Source organism: Numida meleagris, chromosome 20 (assembly GCF_002078875.1).
Source record: "Numida meleagris isolate 19003 breed g44 Domestic line chromosome 20, NumMel1.0, whole genome shotgun sequence".
Taxonomy (NCBI): domain Eukaryota; kingdom Metazoa; phylum Chordata; class Aves; order Galliformes; family Numididae; genus Numida; species Numida meleagris.
The window spans coordinates 3,227,115-3,244,360 of NC_034428.1; the positions used below are offsets into that span (position 1 = coordinate 3,227,115).

At 47.4% G+C, this 17,246-nt stretch overlaps 1 protein-coding gene and 1 long non-coding RNA gene across 7 annotated transcripts in view; one reads left to right on the forward strand and one right to left on the reverse strand.

Moving 5' to 3' along the window:
- RERE (arginine-glutamic acid dipeptide repeats) overlaps positions 1-17,246 on the reverse strand; it is a 175,806-nt gene that overhangs the window by 77,076 nt on the left and 81,484 nt on the right. For 5 of the 6 annotated variants that reach the window (XM_021417381.1, XM_021417380.1, XM_021417376.1 and 2 more), the window contains exons 4-6: positions 14,909-15,014; positions 13,868-13,964; positions 11,142-11,246 (exon numbers count right to left, since the gene is read on the reverse strand). In XM_021417381.1, coding sequence (XP_021273056.1) covers positions 11,142-11,246; positions 13,868-13,964; positions 14,909-15,014 — 308 coding nt within the window. Of the gene's footprint in view, positions 1-6,590; positions 6,933-11,141; positions 11,247-13,867; positions 13,965-14,908; positions 15,015-17,246 lie in introns of those variants that run through there. The other variant, XM_021417382.1, reaches the window with a different exon arrangement.
- LOC110408557 lies at positions 3-11,134 on the forward strand. Its single transcript, XR_002444424.1, has 3 exons — positions 3-2,481; positions 4,405-4,495; positions 8,451-11,134. It is a non-coding gene; the product is annotated as an uncharacterized LOC110408557 (long non-coding RNA).

Below are 17,246 nucleotides of genomic sequence, written 5' to 3' on the forward strand. Positions count from 1 at the left end.
GAAAAACCAGTAATGAGAAAGAATTATGATTAATGAAACTTGGGATCATGGCCTGCATTTTTGTCATTGTACTTCCAATGCAAATGGAAAAAGAAGCAAAAAATAACACATTCTTTAGAAAGAAAAAAAAGAGACACTCAGGAACATTACAGGCCACGCTGCAAATGGCAAACACCAACTGGACAGATCTGGAACTCTTGGTCCAACTGTTAAGACGAGATGAAGGTAACTCCCAAGCACGGCGTGAAACCAGAGCAGCAGGAAAGCATGGGGCAGCTGACGCTGGGGCACACAACTCCTCCTTCCTGATGCTTCCATGCAATAAGGAAATAGCCCTGAGGTCTGAGAGCCTTTACAAAGCTCCCCCAGTGCCCAGCCGCCCTGTGCTCAGCCAGCACCTTGCTTCTGCCACAGCTACGACCCATTGAGTGCCCGCTGCAATGCCAAACCTGAAGGCAGACGACATGCAAAGCACAAGCTACCAACGAGCACGCGGGAAATGACGCGTTCCTTACGAACACCTTGTCGGATATTTTCGTTCTAAAAAACGTAATTTGGTTTATTACTGTTTGAAAAGCAGAGTTCTGTGTTAGCACCATCTGCAAAAATAATTCCTCTTCCAGATGAGCTCTGGAAAATCTTTCACGACTTATTCTGTTATTCAGAATAGTAAAACATATTTTTCCTCCTGCGTTTTGTACAGAATTACCGAGGAACCAAGGATGAATAGAACTTTATCACTGAAGCCTGCCCCTTATTACCATATAGACAGCAAGGAAGCACACCACCAGCATTTCTTATTCACCCTGCTATGCTACTGGTGATCCGAGGTGATGAAGAGAAATGGTTTACTTTAAGCCACAGAAATTCAAACCACAACCAGAAAGTGCCAACCCTGCACCAAGCCAAGCCCCCAGCGCAGCAAATATCGTTGCAAGTTAAAACCAGAGGGTTTTCTAATCTGAATACCTGCATGCCTTTATGAGCACTTGCAACGTACTTTGACGTTTTGAGATGAAAGTGTGTATTAAGCTTCACCCTGCTGACCGTTCTGAGATCTTTTTCACAAGTGGGGAACTACAGCAATGCATCCAAATGGACCTTATCGAAGAGAACGTGACAGGAGGACCTGTCAGGCAGGAATTAAAGCAGGTTTTGCAACACCCAGCCCCGTGCTCTGGTGTCTGCACGATGCTGCCTTCCTGCTACGCAAATCTGCTCTCCAGCAGTACGTGCCAGAAGGATCCTGAAAAGAACCAGAACGTGTCAAAACGCCCTTCTCCAATGACTACTTTCGTGAGACGTGAGCTGACACTGTCCTCTTGTTTTCAGGTTATGCAAAGAAATGACTGAACCAGAGAGCAGGGTTTTATTTACAACCACGTTATGAAGGAAATACCGCCATGCAGTTTTTTCAGCTGCAAGGTGTCAGAATTCTTCCCTGTAAGGCACGAAGGGAAAGGCAACAACAAATGCTGATGCTCTCGCTTTACTCCCAGCGTAGGTTCCAAAGCCATGCACATCCCTGCTAGTCACTGCAAGTCAGACTTGAAACATGTCTGTGCAGTTTCTGCCAGCTGCAATCCTTCACCCAAGCCAAAGGCTGCTGAAAAACAGAACGTATTTGTGCGAAGTTCACAATTTTCGGTTTAGGTAGGGGGAAAAAAAAACAGCACTCCAAATACTCCCCACCTCCCAGTGCCTTCATTTGCATCACGCTCAATACGAACAACACAACAGCTAAGAATCAAGACTGCACATGCCCTAGCGTCCTACCAGGGACTGCGAAGATAAAAGCAAAATCTTGGATGGGATGATTGTTGTAACCGTGACAATATTGTGGCAGGGGAGGAATGGCCCTGGGTGCCCCCACCCCCAAAACTCAGCATCTCCTGGTGGCATTCCCACCCCGAGGGTACCCCAGGTAAGGGCTGTGCAGGGGGTGATCAGGCCACGGAAGCTGCTTGCTCCAAGGGCACACACCACACTAAATACTTTCAGACAGTTTCCATCTCCCCAGGAATGGATTTGCAAACGGAAAGAAAAATTCCTGCCGTGGAAACTAAAACACACTGCAGACTTGTAAGCTAAATTATATTGGTGGAGCGCAATTACAATAATAATGGAGAGGCGCTCCGTGTTTATTCTGCGGGAAGGAAAAAAGAGGACCCAACACGGTATATGAAATCTGACACAAAAGAAACTGATGTAACAAAGCAGTATCCATAGCAACAACAACTTAATATTTCAGTCCTCTTCAGCTGCAGTGGATTAAATATAATGACAAGATGTTCCCTTTGAAAAGTAACCTGTTGCCATGGCAACGTTGTATTCTGAAAAGTAAACAGGGGCTGGTCAGGGAGAGATGGAAGCCTGCGACGGAATATCAAAGAGGCAGAGACCTCTCTAGCAGAGCGGGGCAGCACCGGAGCCCGCTGATCCAGCAGAGCACGTTCCAAGTGCTGCAGAGAGCGCAGCGAGGTGGGTCGGCTCCAAACGCTTTGTCCCTGTGGTCCTAAGGAATGGGGAGGCTGGAGGGTCGAGGCCCAGAGCAGCACCGCAGAGAGCAGTGCAAAGGTGAGGAGGAGAAAGGAGCAGGAGACAGCGCAGGGGCAGCAGGGCTTTCATTGAGCAGCTTTAGCAAGAAGGGAGAGAGGGAGGAAGGCTGCCCACAACAAGTCCTGCAATGAAGGAACGCGTCTATCCCCTATTTGGTCACCTGCCTTTGCTGCCCAGTGAAGGACCGCAGCATGGTGACCAAAGGGGCTGAGCTGCCAGGGAGCAGCCATGCCAGCAGTGAGGACGGCTCAGGATCGGGCTCTGCAGCACTCACAGCACTGCCACGGCCATATGGAATTTAATGCTGCAAATCTGCTGCAAAATCCCCGAGTTCAGAGGCGGAAGGCAAACGCTTTGAGCGGGTTTGTGCGCAGCACTTCCCCGCGCTGCCCCACCTTTGAGCTGCCCTTGATGTGAGCGCAAGGCAGTGCCCCGACACAGCGCATCCCACGGGCTCTGCGCTGGGCAGCCCGGCTTCTGAGAGCTGGCAGGCAGGGAGCAGACCTCCCAGGTCAGGGGTCACTCGTACCAGGGGGAGCCTTTGAAACAGCACTGCCGCCACTTTCATGCTTTCCCTTTGACCACCAAAGTACAGCAAGGAACGTGCTATGCAGTAATTGCAGTGCTCTGGCCTGCGATGGGGCAGCATCCTGTGCCATTCTTGCTGTAATCATTCTGATTCCCGCACACTGAGGTGCTCTGTAATTAAGCTAGAAGGATGCTTCAGAATGAAGATTTAAACGCGCTCAGACTGTTATTCTCATCTTCTTCGTAGCTCTCTCTAAGGGTTTTCAAAACTTACTTGCTAAAAACCGTTCCCCGTTGCAACAGATCCGTATCACTTATGCAAAAGTGCCCAGAAAATGCAAAAGAAGTTTAAGATAGGAAACCAGGAGCGCTGACAGCCTCAGCAGCTGCTCTATCACCACCTCGATGCTCTCGAGAGGGACAAAAAAATTACTGCAGCCCAACTTTAGTGATCATGAATGAGCTTCTAAGGGCTTGAGGTGTGGCTGCATCCCCACACAGAGCCCTATATGGCAGGGTGCTCTGCCTCATGCTGCTCTGTGCAGCACAGCCAGGCCTTGCACCGCAGCATGCAGCCTTTCCCCACCGAGCATTAACGGCACACAATGCACAGGCACTGCTGCTCTGCAGCACCAGCACTTGAGGGATGTCAGCAGTGCTGCCAAGCAGACAGCCCCCAGTGCAGCTCCATCCCATGTCAAAGCCCTGCTGCTTTCTGCAGGCATCTGCTGGGAGATGGAACCACGGCCTGCAAACTTCTTTCAACAGTTATTTCCTACCATCAGGGATTTCTTGCCAAGTTGCATAACTTCATGTGTCCAGCTTGCACCTGTCTTAACACAGGGTTTGTCTGAAGCCAAATTTTTCTAGAAGTTCCATAATGCTCAGAAAATAATTCTTGCCAGTGGACAGCCTCTAGGAAGTCAAGTTTGGTTTATAACCCGCTGTGTAGCAGAGCATGTTACAATAAAAAAATTGCATAAGCGATTTTGTGTTCCGAATGAAAAAAAAAAATCAGACCTGTGTTTCAGCCAAATCTACTCTTGTGGGAACGCCTCTGGTGATTGCTCAATCCAAAGCAGGAATGAATACGCCTGCACCAACGCTTCCATCTCCTGCACGAGCTCAGACCTGCTGGCTGACTGCAGAGGGAGAGCCTGGGGGAAGCAGAGGGCTCTGCTTCCTGCTGCTGTCTGGGGAAGGAAGTGGCCACAGAGTCCGACAAGGAAAGCGTTGTCACGATGTTATTCTGTCATCAGGTTTCTGTTTGAGAAGTAAGGTTACATGGTCCTTACAGAAGTTCTCTCTCATGAAAAGGCAGGATGGAAGCCATCATGGCACAGCCAGGCCGAGAACAAGTCCGTGCAAGGAAACCAGCGCTCTCTCCATAGAGGAATCACCTGCACAGGTAATACTGTGCTTGCAGTCTTCACTGATCACCTCTTTAATGTGTCTACTCTCAGATAAAGAAGACACCAGCACTTTGATCACCAGGTCAAAAAAATTAGTTGGTGAAAACCCCTAATTCTGCCATACTGGCTTGGAATACAAAGCCCTAAAATAAATCACAGCCTAGAGAACTGGAAGGCAAGAGGAAGAGGTAATCTTACTGATCTAGAGTTTTGAAAGAAGCAAAAACAAAGCCCAGAAATAAAAAAGGGTAAGACTACCAGGTACTGGGCCAGCATTCCTTCACCAGGACGAAGGAATACAAGCACCAACCTAAAGAAACGTGCATCCTCGGACAGCGCCGTGGAGCTGGAGCATCCAGCACACCTCCACCAACAGGCCCTGCTGGCAGCACCGGGGCACTCCAGGCGAGGACGGAGGGCCTCTGCAGCACAGCCAGCACGCAGCCTGAGCAAACCTAAGGAGCACTGACACCAGAGGCATCATTCAGCAGGGAGCTGACACCAGCACGTCGCGCCCACGAGCTCCCATGTGCATGCGATTAAGCAAAGAATGCCTTATTTGGCAGATTATTCCAGCAGCGTTCGCTTTGCCAAATGCCATACTTGAACGTGACAAACAGATTTGGTTTTGTAACGACCTAGAGGTGCTTTCATTTTTGTCCACGTCTGCTATTTTAACTTAACCTCAGACCTGTAAAAAGAAGCAGGAGCAAATTCTCATTTCAAGTTAAAAGGGGCATTTTTCTTCTGATCCTTTTTAAATGCATGCAGGCTCACTGACCAGCAGCACTAAGCAGACAGCTTGGTACCCCCTACCCCTTATGCACTCCCTGCTGCATACAAGAGAACATATAAACCAAGTGTAAGGATGCAAGATGCTACATCCCTGTACTGCTGCAGAGCAGCGTTGTGTTTCCGGACGCATTCGAGTGGCTCCTTTATTAGGAATAAGAATGCTTCCCAGGCATATGGAGGCAACGCGATCCTGCAGCAATTCAGTCAGGCTGAAGTTTAGGGTAACATCATCTCTGTAATTCTTATCACTTTGCTCCAGCCAATGACAAAAATCAGCAGTGACCCACGCTGCGTGAAGCACTCTGCATTTCTGCGCTCTGTGGGTACAGTCGGAGAAGGGAATGTTATTTCAGGCAGCGCGCAGAGCAGGTGAAATCCAGCAGCCCTCCTCATCAGTCACTGCTTGGCCTCCACCAGGGAGGCAGGCAGCCCGGCGGTGGCTACAGGTGGAGCGGTGACAGGTCAGCCTGCAGCCCGACATCACGGCACAGCGCTCCCTGCTCGCCCTGCCCCAGCCCTCCCACTTGCACCTGCTGCAGAGCTGAGCTTGCTCCCACTCACCTGCAAACCGGGGCCTCTCAGACCACCCCACACAGCAGCAACAAGTTGCTGTGGCTGCTCCCACACAAACCTCCTAGCCAGCTGCAGGCATGTTATCCCTGCACATACAGAGCCAGAGTCCACTCCTTTATTCAGCAGGCTACAAATCCCACTAGCCCACTAAGGCTGCAGCTTGCCCAGCTGCCACGTGCCAAGCACCTCGCTGCATAACACAACATTACCGCATTTAAGATGCACAAGTGTTATTTGCATGCTGCTGACAGGCGAGCAGAACCACGCTGCCACAGGGATTTCTGATTCCCCGAGGAACAGCAGCAGCAGGATGGCTGCGGGTTCGCCACCTCCCGGAACGCTGCAGGCCCTGGGCATCCCCTTTTGGGCAGCGCTGCATCCCGCAGCTCCCAGCAGAGCTGCCACAAGGCTGGCACGCAGACAGCACAGCCAAAATGCAAACTGCACCACGGAGGGGGGAGAGGAGGGGGGGGGGGAAAGAAAGGAAGGGGGGGGAAGAAAAGACGTCAGCGCAGACAGCTCCAGCGTTTTGCTACATGCACCCCTGCGCCAGCGGATCCCCTGCTCCATGCCCTCATGCAGAGCTGCGCAGCAAAGCTGGTGGGATTACAAGCTTCTGAGGAGCATGCAATAGGAAGGACATGATTTCATAAACATTGCAGAAGTCACAAATAACAGCAAAAATCAGCATTGCTTAGGGGAGGCCAGAGTGATGCAGCCTACCTGCAGGGGCTGAATGGATCATCCATGACTATGACAGGCTCTGGTGGGTTTAGATGTATTCCTGAACCTCCTACTTAACAGCTCAAACTCTGCCTTTTCCACTCTACCAACTCAAAATGGAGGCACATGCAGGCTGAGAGACCTCAGCGAGCTTTCACTGAGCTTGTGCTATGACCTAAGCCTGCACGCAGAACGCAGAAACTTCGCCCTCGGACTGCCGGCACTGAGCATGTGCTGTGACCCTCCCTCGGCCGCACGCCGCTCCCCACGCAATCAATCTCAGCCCGCTGGTGCTGTGCATACGGCAGGAGCAGGCTGCGGCTCCGCCAGCCAAGCTAGTGTGCAGGGAAGTGGGGCCTTCGCCAGGGGCTCTGGGACAGCCAACGCGCCGAGCCCGAGACGCGCCTCAAGAGCTTTTTTTTTTTTTTTTCTTTTCTTTTTTTTTTTTTAAACTCGAGTTTGTGATTGGCTTTTAAGAAATAGCAGCAGTTAAAAAGCTTAGAGGCTTTCGCGGATACAAGTGACGGAAGCTTTGCATCGTGACACACGGCGTAAATGCAGCAGCACGCTGATTCCCCTTCGCTCTCCCTCATTCTGCCTTTATTTTTCTTCGTTCTCCCTTTGCTCTCCGTTGCTCTCCCTGGCCCTGCAGCTGGGACAGCCTGGGAGCAGCGCTGCCAGCAGCATGCCCAGCTCTGCACAGGCACCGCGGCCCCAGGAGCAGCCCAGCCCAGCTCTCTGCTGACACTTCCTTCTGCACGCAGCCACGCTGCCATTCCTGCTCATTAGAGCGATTATGAGCAACGTTCTCAGCTACGTATGTGCAAGAAGGTAATCGTATTCCTTTCCCCTACGGCATAAAATGCTTTCAAGAGGACCCCTGTCTCCACATCAGACCAGATGCTTGAGTTTACTTCCAGACTACAAAGGGCCAAGAAGTTTGGTGATTATGAACTTTAGAAACAAAACGACACAGACGGAGCAAAGCCATCCAGGCCACGAGCAACTGCAGATTTTCTCTCCCAGGCACCCAACCCAGGTGGATCCAGCTCCGGGCCCTCCTGCCCTAGTGCCACCCCAAGGCTTCCTGCTGCCCACGCCGCGCCCCTATCCCTTCCCCTGGGATGCAGAACCAATCCCAACAAACCAAGCGTTACCTACCACGCACCTACAGGACCCGCCGGACCCTCCCAGGGCTTACTCATCAGCCCAAGGAGCCGAGCCCTGGCATTCAGGAGAAATGGACTTGGCTCAAACATCGACTCTGTCAAAAAGGAGGAGGGCAACAAACTCACAGGCAGACTGACCACACTTCCCCATCTATTGGTGAGAACAACGTAACTATCCCAAACCTGTTTCCTGCCCCATGGGCAAACCATACACACAGACCCTCATTTTATCCATTTTCCTGGTGGTATTTAAAATTGCTAAACTCTTTTCTTTTTCTAAATTGCACTTAATATATGCTGCAGGAATTGTCTTATTTAAACAAACCATGACACAAACTGTCATAATGTTCTACTAAGCGCAGGCATAATAGGAACTCATTTCAAGGCTCTGCTTTGAGACATAAGGATGAATACGTGTAAGCGATTATTTCACCCTCTCTCACTGCCCCAGGCGCTGCAATACGCATAGAATCAGAATATTCTGACTGCTAAAATGCAACCAGACAAAAGAATGAAAATAGAAGAGCTCCCTAGTCCTTTTTAGGCCCTGTTCACATTGGGGTTGTAGATGTAAATTTCTTCTTGAACTTCAATTTTTTTCTAAAGGAGAGTGTACAGTAAATCCCACTTGCACACAACTCCATCCTGGCTTCTCCACTTCCTAATGCACGCTTTTCTTATCTCTTCCTAGGCCTGAAACTTGTACTCCATCCACCATGTTTCCCACTGACACGGGAAGGAACAAAAACTTGATTCAGACTCCTAATAGAAGTCTCCCTGCAGACAAGGAAGGAAGTAATCAGATTTATAGGCCCTGTACCTCAGCTCCCTTCTCTAATATCCCCCTTGTCTAGCAAACAAACTATTTTCAAGTACTCAGTGTAAAAAGAACGTTCTTTCCCAGCTGGCTGCCCCGTTCAGAGGAGATATTCCACAATGGAGGGCCACGAACGCCGTTCACACCTGCCTGCGAGCTGATTAACACTCAGTTCGAGGTGACAACACCCATTTTGATTTTTATATTCCACTACCAGACTCTTCTCACTGTTGTGGGGATTACTGAAAGGAAGAGTGTAACCTTTCAGCAAAATCCATAGCACAAAAGCAGGTTCTCATGGTCTGTGAAGAAAAGTTACTCAGGGCTTCCTTCACTCCCAGACACTCAGGGCTTCCTTCATTCCACATCCACCTCCCCAGGCCTCGGGATGTTTGTTAGCACGGCGAAGCACCGAAAGCAGCCAGATTCCAAGAGGAGAGGCCTGGTACAGCACCTCATGGAGAATACAAATTGAAAGCACCCGGAGAAATACAACTCTGTAACCCAACCCACAACTCAAGGCACCTTGGTCTAAGAGCGCACCCTGTCCCACACGTTCCTACAGTCCAGCTGGGGGATTCATGGCGGTATCCAGAGCCGTTCCTGTAACGCATCAGTGCCTCCAGCCACAAAAAACATCTCCCATGTGACATAAAACGCCAGAGGAGAAAGTCAGATCACATTCAAGACAAAGTTTTGTCGGCATGGTACGATACTTGCGCTTCCAAAAGCCATATAAAGCTAGGAGAAGGCACCAGCAAAGAAGCACACGTTGTAATGCAGTTCAGCATGGACCAAAGCAGTCCAAACTTGGGCCTTAATCTGAACGTCCTGCGCACAAGACAAAACAAGATTAAATGAGGAAGGTATGGCTGCAACCAAAGAAAGGGAAGACACTGAGAGCTGGCTGCTCTGAGGAACCAGCTGGGCACTAAGCGCGATGCTTTGTCACTTCATTGATCCCCTCAGTCTCAGTCACCTTCTATGTAGAAATACTCAGAAGAATTAACAGTTTTTTCCACACATAATGAGTTTAAAATTGCCTGACAGCTCTGGCACAAATGGCATTTCACCATTGTTAGACAGCAAACTCCAACACTGGTACAAACAGCTCGTTTAACGTTCTCTACCTCAAAATCAAAATGCACCGCAGAAAAGTGATGAAGGCAAAACAGGAGTCAGGTGTGATGCTGAGTACCAGAGATGTATCGCAACAAACCTGGCGCATGACTCGTCTTTTTGGACTTCTCCAAGAAAATACACAAATGGTATTAACAAAAGCAACTTGACATGATGCATTTCAAGATATGAGAGGACTCAATTTGTCTTTTTCTCCCCGGAGCTCAGCAGCGTACACTAGCAAGATTGCCTCCTAGGGACCTATACTGACAAAACTTGCTATCAGCACAGACTGAATCAATTAAAGGAGTGTACTTAATCTGATATCCTGCCTCAGACATACGAACAGCTTAAGACACTTCAGAGAAGGCACAGGAAACCTCAGAAATAGGCAATTATGTAATAACACACACGGGGAGTTTCTTCACAACTGCAGGCAGTAGCTGGCTATGCCCCGAAGCATGAGGATTTACATTCTATTAAAAACTGTTAATCTACAATGTAATAATGCATTTATTTATTATGCCTATCTCTTCTCCACTTAAAGTAACCGCTGTTCTCAACAATATCACTAGAAATCGAGGTCCACAAGGTAATTGGGTTTTGTGCTGAAAGAAACAATAGCACGTTCAGCCAGCACAGTCCTCACTGAACCCCATCAACCTTACAGGCAAGACCTCACAGAAAACACCCCGAGACAGCACGCTATCTGGGACAGGGCTTGTAAGTCTGCTCTGGGTTTACAGAACTAAAGAAATGAATAAGAGTTAAGTGTCTGGACTTGAAAACAACAAAGGTGCAAACCTGGCTGATAAAGGCAGCTCGGACAACACCCAGGAAGATTCCAAGGATTCCGTGGACCAGAAGAGTGTGCTGAACACACCTTCTTCATATATGCTTTCATTGCTAAAAAAAACCTCCCTCTCTACTTCAGCTTTGCTCATTTCCAGCAAAGCATCAGGTAGCTCCTGGTATGGGGCCTCACATGGGCATTTACATATGAAAGCGTATCTTCCACACTTGAAAACTCTCAGTACAACTTCTTATAAGTGAAAGCTTCAGCTCTGCTCACCAGGAGGTGCGTACGTATCCTACGAGCATTTTCCACAATGTGCACTTACTCATACCTAAGAAATCCTGCCAATGCTTGCACCTTCCAAAATAAATCCACAGATCTAAACTGGGTGTTTAAGTATTCATCAGGCATTATTCACATATATACACATATATATAAACTTTATATATACATAAATTATATATGTATTAAAAAAACATATAGACACACCCCTCCAGCAGGAACAGGTAGCTTCTCCTTCACGTTCCCTTCTACCCCACTTCCCTATCAGCATCATGCTTGATTTTAGCTTTTCTCCCCTTTGTAAGTTTTCCTGCTCCTACAGGCTCAAATCTGTGGTAAAGGCTGCCTTTAAAAGCCACTTCTCTTACCTCGTCTCTGGATTATAGCCCAGTATGTAGAAAAAGGAATCCACTCTCGCTTTGAACTCTCTAGCAGCAAAAATGTCAGAGAAATGGGAGATGTTACACTTTCCCCTGAAAGAAAGAGGGAATACGGTATTAGAATTCTATTGTAAATAACAGTTATTTTTAATTAAACACCCGTGTAATCTGTGTATAAACCACAGTTCTCAAATGTGCAAAATCTCCTAGATACAAGCCTGTTTTAACAGGACCCATGCAGAATCACCCCATGGTGGCAAGGGAAGAAGATACAGCACGTCAGATTACATACCACAAACATTCATTAATTCTCATTCAGCCAACACATGCTCCTGAAGAGTCCCACTTCCATCTGGTAGAGTAACAAACAGTACCTGCCCTAGCCAATCATGAGAACACCTTCCCCTCAAGGTTTATACAGTCCTTTTACAGCATTTTTCTTCTTACAGTTCAGTCTTTAAGGAAGCTTCTCAAGTTCTACTCCCCACATGACCTGGGAAGCCAGCCTTTTATTCAGAAAGCTATACAAACTCCCAGTTCAGAACATTTTTGGACAACTTGAAAATTGGCTTGACCTTTTCAAGTACAGAAAACAAACCACGGAACAGCAAGTACAGCAAACTGCTCCGTGACAAACTCTCCCACACAACCTCAAGTCCTGCAAGTGAGGGAAAAACACCGGGAGGACCAGCAAGGTGAGCATGTGCTGAAAGACAGAATCCATACGGCTATCCTGAGAGCTGGGGCTGCACCACTGCCCCCATGATGGCCTAATTCTCAGCCAATTGCCAATTGGAGAAGGGCAAAGCAACACTGAATGCTGCACGTGTCATGCCACGTTGCAATGGAATGTTAACAAGGTCCGTAACGGAGATCTCCCACAGAGAAACAGTGGAAAAAAACCAAACTTGTTCACTGGTGTTTATCTTATCCTCCATGCATGAACCTAGTTTCGTAGTTTGCTCCTAGTAAGGGGTATTTGTTTTGGTATTTCACATGAAAGGTAAAGATTATGTTTCCTTCCAGTAATTCACCTGACAGTCAATAATGTTGGCCAGATAAGCTTGTATTATCTACATTTGGGAAAGCAAGACGCAGTATTTCAGAGAAGCAGCACTACATATTACTAGAGGGGATACACAAGGATCTTCTAGTTCTATCTTTCTGCTGGTTAGAGCAGAAGATTGGAAGTTACAGTCGCTGGTTTTATTTCCTAGTTTGTCATCAACTCATTGTGTGACCAGAACCATTTGTTTGCAGAGAGCAAAGAAATAATCTCATTTCATAGTAAATTAGAATTTCAAGTTAACCTTGCTTCCAGGCATCGCAATACATTCTGCTACTGTATGCTCTCCCAACTGTAAGAGCCCCGGGTGCAATTACCCTCATGTGCCTTGTACACTAAAAATTACTTACAAGCATTAATTACAATTTGCTGAATAAAATCAGCAGAAATAAAATCTTTATCCCGCAGAGGTGTCTTAGCACCTTTAGATGCCATCTACAAGCCTGTAAAATTAACAAAAGAAAGGAAAATGCAGAAGAGCAGCCTCCACTCTTTTTGGAAAGGAAGAAGAAAAGGTTATTTTCCAAGCTTGCCTGGTATACCAACATCCCATTTGCACTTTTTTCTTGCAGCGAGAGAACAGCAGGAACATAGAACTGAAGCTGAAATACTCCCATGGAAATTCCCCACACGCTGCTCAGTCTCTCCGTGTTTAAGTGACAATCAGATTCCCAAGGCTGGTTCCTCCAGGGCAGCCCACCTCCTGCTAGCTCCTTGCTTAAATCCATGCTGATTTAACACTGGATAGCTGCTTCCTGCAATGCAAGGACTGCGCTGGAGCATCACGCAGGATTACAGAGCGCCACTGGAACGTTTCAAGTTTATCAGACATCCTCTAATATGCAAATCAAATATTTCTTCCCACCCTTGTAACAGAATTTGCAGCAAGTTTGTCTTTTAGCAGCTTCAGCAAAGTGACTCTGAACAAAGAAAATGTCTCCAGATGGTCCTGGTGAAACACCATCTGAGCATTATTATCAGAGAGATTATTCAATTTGCATTCTGACAATATCCATGCACGTTTGGCACACTGAAAATCTGCTAAAAATAATGCCTCACAATTCCTACTTGGAAACATTAAGCAAAGGTGCATCCCTCTGCTTGGCCAAAGGTCAGCAACTTCAGTTCAGTCCTCAGTGGGCAAAGAGGGCAGCAACCCCCCGGGAAGGGGCAGCGTGCAGGGAACAATGCAGGAGCCCATTACCTCCTGTCTGTGCAGCCAGCTTTTAATGGAGCTCTCAGCTGAGCTTCAGCAATGACAAGCGCCTCAGAGCAAAAGTCTTTAATGCAATTTATCAGAGCTGCATGCTAACAGTCACTTTCCAAAGAGACGCTATTGTTAATGGTGAAATCAAACACGGAGGAGGGAAGGGTAGTATTTCTGCAGGAGCCAGCAATAATCTAAATTTGCAATGATGGGAAACAATATCTTCTGAGCAACATTGATTAACTGGGATTAAAATGAGATTGTAGAACTACAGCTCCTTTTTGAACGAGAAAGATAACACAAGTTAATTACTGCAGGAGATGAGCAGAAAGCTGAGCAGTATGCTAATGATCCCCAACCAAACCAGGAAAGGCACCTCTCTCTCAGTAAGGTTTTTCTCATCCAGCTCAGAGATGCAGCACCACATCCTCTGGAGCTTACCTGAGGGCAGCAGCGTGGTAAGTGTCGACATAGTCTGAAATGAAGAGCTCTCGGTTCTTGATAACTGGGTCTGTAATAACAAGCTCTCGTCCAGAGTCTGCCAGAAAGCAAAAACACAGAAAACCTCACCAACACGTCAGCTACAAACTGACAGCATCCACCTTTGCCATCTTGCAGGTATTTCTTACAGCTCAAGGTCAGGGGATGTTTCTCAGACAGATCTCTCAGTGTTATGATGGCAAACACTCAAATTGCTCACGTGGCCTGCAAGGTATGGAAATAACACAGTGCCCATCTTTGTATGTGAATTTCCCTGCCATGTCTGAACCGCTGAAGGGAAGTTACATTCACTTTTTGACAACGTGTCTATAATTCTCATGTATGAAGTTCTAAAGAGATTAGTGAGAGAAGAGTTAGGTTCTTGCAGCTTTTGCTTAAAGCACAGGCCAAATATCCTTAATGCCTCCAGAAAGGAGAAGATGTGCTCGGTTTTATATTGTCACGCAGCAAGAAGATGCTGTGTTGCACATTTTAAGCATCAGTTTTGTCATCACTATTCACCTCTGAGTATCTTCAGAACCTTAACTGTTGCCTCAAGGAAATTCACCAATTACAGTAGAAATGTTATGTCTCCCCTAGAGGCAAGAGATAAATGACGCTGGAATATGTACTTAAGTTTCCTCCCCTGCTGCTATTAAAGCAAAGAACACAATTGTTTTTGCAAAGAGAAAAGGGGGGAAACTCAGCTAAGGTACCACAAAGGATCTAACGTTATTTTTATTTTCTATTCTTTAAGATTTCAGCATGTAACTGTACAATTTAAGTATACCTGAAATGCACGTGATTATGGCTATGGTTACAGGGCACACACTGGTTAGAACAAACAAGGCAAGTAAACACAGTCACCCATCTTCTAATGCCTTGTCCTCATCAGCAGTCTTTGCTTCACATCCCTTTGCAAAAGCCTGGTTGCTTTCCAGGCTGTTAAAACTTAAAATTCGGAGAACAAGTAAAAGCCTTACTCTGGAGAGCCTAACTTACCATTCTCATTGTGTCTGTCCTGAACCAAATGCTGGTAGACTGAATCTGGGACTTCAGACTGGCGATAGTACCATTTGACATTCATAAGGAGATGGTCCCGTTTACTCTGAAAAAGAAGGTCTAAAGGCATTACTAAAAAGGAAATCAGACCACATCTGACACAGTCTTTCAAAGTACAAAATTTCTTTTCACGCTGAAGAAAATCTGAGGTGAGGCTCAAAAGGGAGGAAAGCAGGTTTCTATGGCCAGGAAACAAGGGCAACGTGCTAATGACAGAACTTCAGACGACAGGGAGGCAACAGGAACCTACTCCATTCTCATGCACTTGTATCTCTGTATCTGACCAGAAATACAATGGATACATTCACAAAAACTAAACAAGGACAGGAAGGGATCAGAAAAAAAGGCTGGAATCTGTGGGCTCGCGCAGCACGGTCCTAGTCAGCTTGTTTCTACAAACCAGCCAGATTTACAGCCCGACACAATACACCATTACCAGCACAATTCAATGGCACTATACTTAGCAGTTGTAACCAACAGACACTGAGGACAGATGGTTTCAGACACCATCGTAAAAGTTCCTTATTACACTCTCAGACACCAACGAACAGGAAACAGGATGCTGTACTTCAACCCCAATAATTACAGGCTCCGACTGCCTATAACACAAGTGGTACCAGAAAGCCAGCAGCAAAATTTACATAAAACCGAATCTTCCCCAAGAGCGCCTTCTGCACTTGAGCAACCAGCTATCAGTTTGTTGTTCTTAGTAGGAAACAAGCCTAAACACCACTTCAAAGGCATGTTTAGATAAAGTTAGGACAGTTTGCTTCAGTTCATCTCTGATGCCCTTCGTAGTCCCTTCTTTCTGCTACTCCCAGACACCCAAAGAATCGGAGGGAGGACCTAAAGTGAAAGGAGCGTTCCCAAGGGGAAAGGAGGCAGCTGCAGCACCACTGGGCTCTGGGCCACAGCTCTCTGCACCCCTCCGTTCTCACTTAACTCTCCATCTAATGGTTTGTTAATAGGTTACCGGACCAAAAAGCTCTCACTGTCGCTCCTATCCACATTAACCGAGTTACTGCAATAATTTCCACCAATTATGCTCAATAAACAATAGGAAAACCCTTCCACGACATCCACAGTCCTGGAAGCCTTTCATTACAAACACATGTAATGCCGCACAAGAACTGCTAGTGGCAGCATTGTGCCAGACAAAAGTTTAACTCCTCCAGCACGTGTGCTTTTGTGCGTTGGAACACCTCGAAAAACATACCACATCACACCAGATGCGCTGAAGAAACACAAACTTCTTGGTGTTTAACAGCACGCTTGCAGGTAAAGACAAAAAAAACTCGCGTAATGCACGGAAGAAACCAAACGGGCAACGCTTGGGAGGCAGAAATGATGCTGCCTGCTGCACGCTGAGGCCGGTGCTGAACAGAGCAGGGCAGGCAGGGACAGCTTACACCGAGCAGGAGGTCCCCAAGCTTCCATTCTTCCATCCCCCCCACTGCAGCCCACCACTTTTCAACAGCAAGCACTGAGAAGCACCGCGAAGGAGCCCCAAGCACCTGTGCATATGCAACCACAGCAAAGGAAGGCTACGAAATAAGCGTCGGCACACAGAGGCCTGCGGGCGCCGCTCCGAGGTGTCAGGCCGCCAACTGCTGTGACAGGCTGCTTACTTCAAAATGACCTGCAGGCAAAAGGACCCTCGCTCACCAAGTGTGACTGTTGGTGTTCTTAATGCCATTGCACGCCGAGACTGCAGATAGCTGCACGTCAAATCCGGAACAGCAGAAACCACAAGCACCAAGTGCTTTCTGGTGTCTCTCAGCCCAAAATAGATTCCTGGCGCTACAGAACTCCAACCTAAATGAAAACGTTGCCTATTGCTGCAGTTCTCTGCAAGTAGTCACTTGGGGTTGCTGCTGCTTTTGTCCTTTTTTTTTTCCCTTCCCTCCCACCTCTCTTTTTTTGGTTTTAAGTATGAACCAGCTCTGGACATTCAACAAGACCGACACAGAAATCTGTAAATGGATTAAGGCATCGTGGTGCACAAACGTCTGGTCAACCACTTCCAAATCAAGGCCTCCTCTCAGGGCGTGGAGGGGAGCAAAATAATCCTGCAGGTCCCCTCGAAAGCCACACACGTACTGATTTCCACAGCATTTGCGACACCTCCGAGGTGCCGGTTTTCTTACAAAACACTTCAAAACAGAGCTCTGGCACATTGCAATTCACATCTGAAGAGATTTCACATCCTCTCCCCAGCGTTATGACTAACCAAAGCGTGCAAACGGTCACAGATGTCCTGCAGATTCTCTCGGAGGGA